The 11,764-nt window shown below is 42.4% G+C and overlaps 1 protein-coding gene across 1 annotated transcript; it reads left to right on the top strand.

Annotated features, from left to right (window-relative positions):
- Positions 1-429: 429 nt before the first annotated feature.
- Positions 430-753, top strand: LOC145948179 (uncharacterized; the record flags this gene model as incomplete). The annotated part of the gene is made up of 1 exon (XM_083057916.1): positions 430-753. A coding segment is annotated over exon 1 (324 nt), but the record flags the coding sequence as incomplete, so codon positions are not given.
- Positions 754-11,764: the final 11,011 nt, after the last annotated feature.

The following is an 11,764-nucleotide window of genomic DNA, read 5'->3' as shown; positions in this document are numbered from 1 at the left end:
GCTTTGTCGCCTGCTGCCCAACTTGGGACGGCCGGACGGTCGAGTGCGCCGTCTGTATGCGGGCATCGTGAATTCGGTGGCCCTGTACGGGGCCCCGATTTGGGCGGATGCGGCGATGGCCACAAAAAAATTCGGGATACGCTCAGGCGTACCCAAAGGAAAGTGGCCATTCGCTGCATCCGCGGTTATCGGACGGTGTCCCATGCGGCGGCAATTACCCTAGCTGGGATGCCTCCCATGGAGCTCTCAGCGAAGATGTATGAAGAATCATACACGCGAGGAAGGGAGCTCCGTGGGTGGGGCATTAAACTCTCAGCTGGGGTGAGAGATAAGGTGAAACTCTGGGCCCGGCGACGCATGATGGAGAGGTGGAAAAACTAGCTCTCCAATGCGCCCCCAACGCACTCGGGGGCGCGCGTCGTCGGGGCCATGGGCCCGTTCTTAGAAGAATGGGTGGAGAGGGCTCACGGCGAGACGTCGTTCAGGACTACACAGGTGCTCACAGGCCATGGATGCTTTCAGGAGTACCTGTGTAGGATAGGAAGGGCGCGCACGGCAGGCTGCTGCCACTGTGAAGAGGAGGAGGACACGGCGCAACACATCGTCGAACATTGTAGTGCGTTCGAGGGTGAGCGCCGTGTCCTCAAAGACAAGGTGGGCGAGGATTTGTCGCTCTCCAGCATCGTTAAGGCGATGCTGGAGAGCGAAGAGAAGTGGGACTCCGTCACCTCCTTTTGCAACGCAGTGATGCTGGCAAAGGAGGTGGCGGAGAGAGAGCGAGAGAAGGAGGAAAGAATCCTCCAACAAAATAGTGGAGACGGAGGAGGGGTGGGCGGACGTCCCCTTCCAATACCAAATAGGAGAAGAAGGAGGCGTCCGCCCAGATAGAGATCAAGTCCCCCCTCGGGGGGCTGACTCGGCGGGATGACGGGCGACGGGCGCGGTGCTCCCCTCGCCCGGTAATGGAACAAAGGATGGAGTAGTTGGGCGAGGGGCGCTGTGCCCCCCCTTGCCCGGCGCAAAGACGAAGTAGTCTCAGGAGGAGGGCGAGGGCGGGTGTCGCCTGGCTGGCGGCCGCACGGCGTAAGCCCTGCGGCCGGGAGTCGGGCGGCATCCGCCCCCGCCACGGCCGAGTTCCTCCCCTAGGGGAGGGCCTCGGCGGTGCCCCCGGGTCGATGGTCGAATCCCGTAAAGGGGGGGAACCACGGTCCGGGGGCACGGGGGGATCACAGGGGCTCAGACCAACGAGCCCCATTGCACGTGATCCCCCCGGGAAGAGACGCGGCATGGGCGGCCCTCTCACCGGTGCCCTAGAGCGCCGGTGGGAGGGCACCACTGCCTGCGGGAGGGTTCCCCCCCTTCTGGGGGGGAACTCTCAGGAGAAGAGCTCCCGGAGCGTCGGCCGAATCTCCCGTCCCTTTAGGGAGGGAGAGGGAGCCCCGTTCCGGGAGCGGGGGTGGCGGCTCGAGCGGGAATACTCGAGCCGTGACCCCGCCCCCCAAACTTTTTGGGAGGGCGCGGCGTGGGGGCGGTGCCCCCTGCACCGCAACCGGGATAGTCCGCAAAAACAATTCGCGGGGGAGAGTATCTTCCTTTCGGGGAAGATGCTCTCCCGAGATGGCAGGGCCAGGGGATGGCAAGAAGTAATGCTTCGGCAGTTCCTTGCCATCCCCGTAAGCGCCAGCGAAGGCACTCGCTGTGGTTTTAGTGCGGTAGGTCTTGGACCCCACCGCCGATCCATACGTGGATCGGCGATGGGGGACAAGGAGTCCCACATAACCCTCATTCCCTACGCGGTGGGTGAGTGGTACTATGAGGTTTCCACAGCGCCAAAAAAAAAAGGGCCCGTAACATAGGGTCGTATGGCAACTCAAGCCCCACCACAAGCTGGCGATAACAGGACTCACAAAGGGGAGTACACTGCCTCTCACAGAGAGATACGTCGCACTCACAACATGAATAAAAAGAGCACATGATGCGATGAATAGTCAAGACAAGACTAAGAAAAATTTTCGCAGTAATATCCCATGAGGCGAAAAGAAGTTGAAAACGCCCCACTTAAAACCAGTAATAGGATCCCATATAAAGATAGAATAAGAAGAATTATATCATTACAGGATGCTCATATTCAGTGCCAACGCAGCGTTAATAAGACAGCCAGAACAAAAGCAGGACTATGAAATCGAAAAATTCATCAGCAACCCAGGAGTGTGAAAAAATTTTGAAAAAATAGGTCAGTTACATCACTCCACAAAAAAATGGAAGTTAGTAATAAAATTGGACTTAACAACAATAAACCGCAGACAGGAACAAGTAAAGAATTATTTACAACAAACAAAAACATGCGACACAATGGAATTTCAAACCGAATATCATAAAGAAACTTGCATCAATTTAAATAATATTATAAAAAGAGAATTGACGTACTTACAAAATATTATGATGCAAATAAATACCATATATAAAACGCCAACCAACAGACGCAAAGAACTGATAGATGGAATAGGTACAATAGCAAAAACATTATTCGGAACAATGGAAGCGAACGACGAAAACCATATTAACGAACAGCTATACATACTTCAAACACAACAGCAAATCACTCAAGACGCAGTACGAAATCAAATAAGAGTATTAAATGACACGGTAGCTCATCTCGATAAATTAGAAGATATAGTTGACCGAAACGAAAAATTATTACAAAAACGCGTAACTGAATATATAAATCACGAGGAAATCATAGAACATTTTATAACCATTATAGCAATTATGACAGACCTAATACGAGACATAGAAAATATAATAGAACATCTCACGTATTTACGTAAAGGGATGTTACATCCAAAATTAATGCCAATCGATAGTATCATTACTTATTTAAAAGAAGCATCAACTCAGCTATCGCAAGGAGAATATTTTCCGTTTAGAATTCACAGGGAAGATTGGTTAGAAATAGAGGAAAATATAGCAATAACCGTATATTGCAAAAAAACAAATGTATATACTATTTTAAGCTTTCCTATAATTACGCAACCTACATATGATATAATAAAAACGATTGAATTCCCCACACCTTCATATAAAAATGTATTTAGTCATATAGAAATTAATAAGATAATCGCGATAGATAAGGAAAAATTAACGTATTTAGCCGTGACAGAAAACGACTTACAAAAATGTAATAAAATATACTCAAATTATATATGCGAACGAAGTACGCCAGTATATCGAATAAACTCGAATGCGCCATGCGAAGTACAAATATATACACAACAACCGAAATATCAGCACTTTTGTAATATAAGACATTACGCTTCAACCCATATGATATGGATCACATTACAGCAATCCCAGACTTGGTTATACTTTATCGCCGCGGAACGAACAATCACTATACAATGCAACGAACAATCCGAAAAAAGAGAAATAAAAAAATACGGGTAAAATTACTCTAAGAGGGGAATGCAAACTAACAACGACAGACATGACGAAATAGACAAAAGAAGCAAACTATGGAATAAAAATAAAAACCTATTTACCCGAAATTAATATAACGTTACCACAGGACAATAACGTGACAATATACGAACATGAAATTAGAAAGTACATTACAACACCATGCAGAATTAGTAAAACTCAAGGTCAAATTAGAAAGTATAGACAACGATCTACAAAACAACGAACAAAACTTTTATACACAAAAACAATTTATTTATCCTACGGTGTCTAGTGGAATAATCATAGTGTTAATAACAGCATTTTTAATATGGATTATAGTTAAAAGTAAGAACAAACAAGAAAATAAAATCGGGAAGCGACCATCTATCGTCTTCGATGACGAGTGGAGAGTACCAAGATCCATATTGAAAAGAAGCCAAAGCACCACGCGCACTAGCGTTTCTAGAATTAAGGAAGATTATAATTATATTGTACACGGGAAAATATATTGTATATTATATTATTAAGCGGAAAACTACGTACCTCCGTTTTTCTTTTCCAACGGGGGAGGGGTGTTATAGCCTTCAATAGCTATAACTATTTAAATTACATCCGCTTGACAACGCGTTGGCTACGAAAAAACCGCATACGCAGCGAGTCACGCGCGAAATTTAAAAATTGCAAAAATGCAAGCGAAGCGAAGGAGACTTCGAATTTCCTTCGCTTGCACCCGGGACTTTGACCAAGAGGGCCTGTTACCAGGCACCCCCTCCGATCAAAAGACTCCAAAATCCGGCTATAAAACCGAACAATAGATGCGCTCGCGACAGTCACAAATTAAGAACCGAATTAAGTGTAACGCCGTCGCTAAGATTATAACATACGCGACTCACCGAACGTTCTAAGCTATACGAACGTCGCGGAACGACCGTAATCCCAAACCATTCCAGGATACGACACGAGAGCGAGTACTCTAACTGAGATAAGAGTTAAATAAAAGTGTAAACAGTTAAATAAAAATCAAGTATATTTTTATGAAGAGCTACAGTTTATTTATAAAATATAAGATCCGGACAACCATGACAACCATGACATTCAGAGATCCCAATCTCAAATTCGACGCGATCCCTTACCCGAGGCACACAACAGTGTAGGTATATATGCGCAGGAAGATATATTTATAGGCGCGTAATGTCGCTTGTTTCTTAATGTATTAATATTTTTATAATCAGAGTCATTTATAACATATTTGATTTCGATTCTGCAGGTTAATACATCTACCGTAATGACTCTGGGGTGATAGAGCAATTCTATATTGTTATAGCCCTATAACCAATATTAAAATAGTATTAGAACTAAGAATTTATTAAAAGCATTATAAAATATTTTTACTTATAAAAGAGCGCTCTCGCCAAACGCTCGTCGCGCGAAAACGCTAACGCAGTGAAACACGCGCGAAGCACCGGAAATCGCGAGATGCAAGCGAAGACCTGCAACTTCGACCTGCTTCGCTTGCACTTAGACCAAAAACGCGTGAATACTATTAAACAATCAGAGACCTGTTTCCAAGTGCCTCTCCCAAAAGAAATCCAAGAAACAAAGAATATATAAGACCGAGAGTCAGCCCGCGAAGGCAGTTGCTAACAGGAATCTAAAAGACTAAGACAAAGAAACGCTAGGAAAGACCTACGCTTGTTAATTAATCACCGATTATTATATATCTATTTAACTGGAAAGAAGAACCAATAAAGTGTAAACCTGTTCAACTCAAATAAAAGTGTATTTTAAGAGAACGAGAAGAGTACAACACTCCTAACTTCCTACGAAGTCCTGCACGACCCGAGGATCCCTATCCTTAAACTCGGCGCAACCCCAGTGCCGTTACGCGGCACACAACAAAATTGGTGGCAGCGGTGGGATTGCGCCGACGGACCGCCAGGACCAGCAGGAACCTGAAGACCTGAAAACAATACAACCATATTAGAAAAAGCAGGCATATTAGAAAAAGCAGGCACGAAATAATCGACGGACGACACAGAAACCAGTATATTAAAAATTAAGACCCGCAATACACACATACAAACCTACACAACGTGTGGAAGCAGGCACGTCAGTTAGAAAAACAGCTGACGGAAATAAGCAGAAGCCACAGTGCAGTGAGAGAGAAGGACGGACAACGCAAGCAGTACGAAGAGCGATAAGCAAGCAGCTGAGAGTCGAGTAGGATCGCCAACGTCCCAAGGACAACGCCGACCTGCGACAATTTCACGGATAACGCGTCATCACCAGGCGACGACCTGTCGTATCGAGCACGAGCACCGAGCCGCCAGCTGTTATCAGCCCACGAGCGATCGAGTTGCATCAGCAGCAGCCGAGCCGTACCAAGCGATATAGAGCGTAAAGATGCGAGCCGTAATACTTTAAGTCCGATCCTTATAATATTTCTGCATGAAAGTCGGAAGGACACGAAACCCCTCGACAACCGATATTAAACAAGTCGTGGTTACATAGCGATCCCGCGAAGCGAGCGATTCGAGTGTTACCAATAACTTTGGAAAATCTCGAGCGAGGTCGTGGAAAATTAGAGAACGAATATTCAAAAGAAAGCGAAGTTGAATTATCCGCGACGTCACCGTTAAACGCGAGTTCCCCTTTGATAGCTTTGACGAAAACGTACTAAAGGCACGAACTGACAGTAAGCGCGAAACTAACTATTATAAAATACTCTTGTAAAAAGAAATCAACCCCTCTAGCGTCGAGAAATAAGCCCGAAGTTATTCAATGTCGGAACGATCGAAAAAACGCGTCTCATTTAAACCACGATTCTGGAGCGGACCAGCTCGACTTAATCGTAGACTTGGTTCCGTAACGCCAGTACAAGTAGCCGAGGAAGCGGTACGCGACATTCGCGATAACGTACGCGCAAATTTAGATAAACATTACTCAGGCGCTAGCTCGCCAGAATCAGAAGCCGAACCGATCGAGGAAAACGCACGTCCTTCTAATATAGATGAAAGAAGACGTCCCTCGGATCGCGCGTCTTCCGAGCGAATTTCGGTTAGGAGAAACTATTCTCCCGTATCAGTCAACGATAGCGTCTTAGACACGCAAAGCGAGGACGACATGAAACGAAACCTTCCGACGCGGAATGCCCCCCCTAAAGATGTCGACAGAGAAATCGAACGCTTAATAATCGATGATCAATAATCGACGGTAATACCGCCGCGTGTTATGCAGACGCCGGACATCCAGTATCCGACCCGAATAACGCCCTACTCACTGAACTCGTAAAAGGATTTCGGAAAATGAGAACCAAATTAGATTCCTTGCGCGACCAAATACACGATCGCCCTGCAAATACGAGAGAAGTACGACAGACGCGAAACCGCCCCGAAGGCAACCGATACACGGATCGCGAAACATACAACGACGACCTCAACGCAACGTACACATACGGAAGATCCGAAAATGATATTAAGAACCGACGTAGCACCTCTTTGCAATATTTAACCTTAAAAGAAGCAAGGACAATGATCCCAGACTTCGACGGAACTTCGCAACAAAAACTCCAAAAGTTTTTAAACGCGTGCACTTATGCCATGCAAAACATCAATCCCGCGGATGAAGAGTCATTAATTCAAGCAATACTATACACAAAATTAGACGGAAAGGCCATGCAAGATTTCGAAACGCATGATATTCAAACTTACGAAGAACTCAAACAACAATTAGAAGCCTGTTATCAAACGAAACAGAGCACGACGCATCTACAATTAGAATTCAACTCGTTAAAACAAAAAACGAACGAAAACGCGCATGATTTCGGCCAACGCGTCGACCTACTAGCCATGAAATTATACAACTTAATGATTGAGGGGGAAAACCACCCCCCCCCATGTTTAAACGCGCTATTCACCAGACAATCAAAAAACAAGCATTGATTAATTTTCATATCGGGCTACGAATCGGCCTCAAAATTCTCGTTCGAGCGCAACGATACACGACCCTGCAGGAAGCGATAACCGGCGCGGGCGAAAAAGAAAAAAACTTCTCGAAAATCCTCGGTCTCAAGACAAAAATAAAGCCGAATCAAGTTATTCGCAACAAACTCACACTCTACACACACAATGTTATAAATGCGGAAAATCGGGGCATTATGGACGCGATAGCCGCAACAGTACATACGCGTTACCCAAACCGGACAAGCCCCCTCGCGCAAATACCATAGAGAAATTCTGCAATTATTATAAAAAACGCGGACACAATCGCGACGAATTTGGACCTTAACTGGAAAACCGAAGACAAATACACCGGACCGCGATAAGGGAACTGATAATGAAGACCCGCGAAGCATTAATAAAATTGAAAATCATAAAAAACCGCAACCGCGAAAAAGAGATACCGATTCCGAGCATAGTAGTGACGAGGAAGAACGGCAAGAAGAAAAGAATAAAAAGACACGCGCGATAGAATATCAGGTGACTCACGTACGACAGACGTCTCGTGGAGCAGCGAGCCTGAATTTGATAACTCTACCTATACGCGAAGTAAAGAACGGCAAGATTAACATGCTCTACGATTCTGGAGCTACTGTCTCTCTAATAAAGGTTAAACATCTGAAGGGCGAAACTGAGATATACAATGACAAAATTACTTTGATCGGCATAACCGGGCATAAAGCGCGAACAATAGGAAAATTCTACGCGACTATCGATTTAGGCAGCCGAAAAATCAAATACGCGATTTATGTCGTAAAGGACGACTTTCCAATGGAATACGAAGGGATCATAGGAATTGATTTTCTATAAAAGCAACAAGTCGCGTGCGATTACAAAAAACAGGAGATTCAAATAGGAAACGCCATATTAAAATTACGACCGTACAATAAAATTTAATTAAAACCGCGTAGCGAAACAATAATACAAGCGGCAACGAATCGTAATAAGATAGGCGTGATAAAGGCCGAAGAAACAGCACCGGGAATATATATCGGACGATGCCTGGTAGAACCCAAAAATTTTTTGTGCCCCGTCAGTATAATTAATACGACCGATGAGACCGTAGAGATTAGTACGCCGCTCGTAACCGTAGAAGACATATGTGAATATAACGCACACGAAGTATATACGATACACACGGGCGATACTCATAACTCATCAACGCGCAACGAACGAATTTGACAATTATTACGCACGGATCATCTAAACGCCGAAGAAAAACGCTCAGTACAACGGATATGCGAAGAGTATAGCGATATATCTCATTTAAATGGAGAACCACTGACACCCACCGCGACGATAAAGCACGAAATAAACACGCGCGCCGACACCTCGCCTGTCAACGTAAGACCATACCGCCTTCCCGAGAAGCATAAAGCAGAGGTAAATAAGCAAGTTCAAGAAATGCTAAAAGACGAAATTATTAGAACGAGCGTAAGCCAATGGAATGCTCCATTATTAGTAGTGCCAAAAAAAGCCGATGCGTCAGGAAAACCAAGACTCAGGGTAGTAGTAGACTTCCGAAAAGTTAACGATTTAACACCTCCACTAACAAGGGGAGGTCGCGGTTGACTCTTCACCGATTTTGATCTCCTTTGGTATGGTGAATCTACATCGAAAAAAAGTTGCTCCGTGTTCGAGCTTTTCGTCCAATGCGCCTTGTAAAAAAAATTTTTTTTTCCCGAAGTTTAGAGAAATTGTCAGGTTCGTTACGAGGCCTAAAGAAAGACACACTTTTGATCGGTGCCGCTAGTGCAGCGGCAGAACACAAGAATAGTAATCCCGGGATCCCAGGTTCAGAACTTTGGGCTGTCGTAATTTCTTTTTTTTTTTTTTAATAACGTATTATTTATTATGATAAATAAATATTCGGCATATTTTTATCGTTAGTTATGCATATATCTCTTTATATATTTAAAATTAATAAAATGATCGTAATTTAAATAAAATATTTTTATAGAGAAATATTTTTAGAAATATTTTTACTTTTTAAAGATTTATACATTTTTTCAAATTTTCTTTAATCTAATAATGTTAGAATATACACTTTTCATAGCTTTACAAAATTTAATTTATTACTCATTATTATTTTCTGCTTCAATATGTAACAAATATGTCATAAATATATAAGTAAGATATTTTCTAACCGACCTTCTAGAACCCTTATTAGTAGAGAGGATCAGACGACCCTCTCCTCTCCCTCCAACGTTCCTTACACTTTCACAACCAGCGGTTGCATCCTGCGGTTCACAGCAGGTAGAAAATCCGAATTTTGTAAAGCTATGAAAAGTGTGTATATTTTAACATTATTAGATTAAAGAAAATTTGAAAAAATGTATAAATCTTTAAAAAGTAAAAATATTTCTAAAAATATTTCTCTATAAAAATATTTTATTTATATTACGATCATTTTATTAATTTGAAATATATAAAGAGATATATGCATAACTAACGATAAAAATATGCCAAATATTTATTTATCATAATAAATAATAATGTTATTAAAAAAAAAAAAAAAAAAAAAAAATTATGACAGACCAAAGTTCTGAACCTGGGATCCCGGGATTACTATTCTTGTGCTCTGCCGCTGCACTAGCGGCACCGATCGAAAGTGTGTCTTTCTTTAGGCCTCGTAACGAACCTGACAATTTCTCTAAACTTCGGGAAAAAAAAATTTTTTTTTACAAGGCGCATTGGACGAAAAGCTCGAACACAGAGCAACTTTTTTTCGATGTAGTTTCACCATACCAAAGGAGATCAAAATCGGTGAAGAGTCAACCGCGACCTCCCCTTGTAAGTTAGCAGGACCAAATCAGCAGAATCAAATCAGACTTATTAGATTATTTAGTACCCATTTTGTACTAATTTGTACCATTAATAATAATTTTGTACCCCGTGCCATTTCCAAAAAAACCGTGGCGCTGCACCTCAATAATTAAGCTAGCAGGACTACATTAAAAAAAATAAAAAAATAAAAATAAAAGCAGAAATGCAAAGGACTGAATTTTTACTAATTTGTACCAGCAAAAAAGCTCAAAATAGTCATCCCTTCTGCGTCAAAACAACCCTCAATTGAACTCGGCCCCATTGAGCTCAAGAGTAAAGTTCCTATCACCACGAGCAGAATCAATCGCTACTTGCACATTTAATTTGGCATAGTTTGTACCGCGAAAATATGAAGTTTCAGATTTTGTACCCCTGCCGTTCGTTCAGAAACTACCCTTGATTCTTATTAAGCCCAAGAGTAAAGTACCTCTTTCCACAAGCAGAATCAATCGCTATTTGCACACTTAATTCAGGATAATTTGTACTACAAAAATATTGAGATATGTTTTTTATTTTTATATCGCTAGTCAAATAATCAACCGGGTAGTTAAATTGATCGACCACACTAGCCAATGAATTTTTCTAAGTTTTTACTTTATCGACCATATGGTTGTGGTCTTTATAAAGTACAACCTGAAATTATTAATTACAAATTTTTCATAAGTGAGAAAAATATTGGTCCGAAAGTCGCTGAATCGGGAATCGAACCCGAGTCTTTCGCTTTCCGGGCGACTGCTCTTACCTCTAAGCTATTCAGACCCTTCGAAACAATACTTTTCTCTTTTTGCTTTTATATAGTTTATTTGTAAAGTGTGGTCGATCAATTTAACTACCCGGTTGATTATTTGACTAGCGATATAAAAATAAAAAACATATTTAAATTTGCTCCTGGACCTAATCATGGAGCCCACCCGTATAGATGATTTTCCAACTGTTTAGTATACGCCGGCGGATATACAAGGCGTTATTTACAAATAAACTATATAAAAGCAAAAAGAGAAAAGTATTGTTTCGAAGGGTCTGAATAGCTTAGAGGTAAGAGCAGTCGCCCGGAAAGCGAAAGACTCGGGTTCGATTCCCGATTCAGCGACTTTCGGACCAATATTTTTCTCACTTATGAAAAATTTGTAATTAATAATTTCAGGTTGTACTTTATAAAGACCACAACCATATGGTCGATAAAGTAAAAACTTAGAAAAATTCATTGGCTAGTGTGGTCGATCAATTTAACTACCCGGTTGATTATTTGACTAGCGATATAAAAATAAAAAACATATTTAAATTTGCTCCTGGACCTAATCATGGAGCCCACCCGTATAGATGATTTTCCAACTGTTTAGTATACGCCGGCGGATATACAAGGCGTTATTTACAAATAAACTATATAAAAGCAAAAAGAGAAAAGTATTGTTTCGAAGGGTCTGAATAGCTTAGAGGTAAGAGCAGTCGCGCGGAAAGCGAAAGACTAGAAAAGCCGCGTTACTCGATTGTCGAGAATCAAG

This window comes from Prenolepis imparis, unplaced genomic scaffold (assembly GCF_030444845.1).
Source record: "Prenolepis imparis isolate NDT839.2.m4 unplaced genomic scaffold, iyPreImpa1.0 SCAF_271, whole genome shotgun sequence".
NCBI lineage: Eukaryota > Metazoa > Arthropoda > Insecta > Hymenoptera > Formicidae > Prenolepis > Prenolepis imparis.
This window is presented reverse-complemented; position numbering and strand designations above follow the sequence as displayed.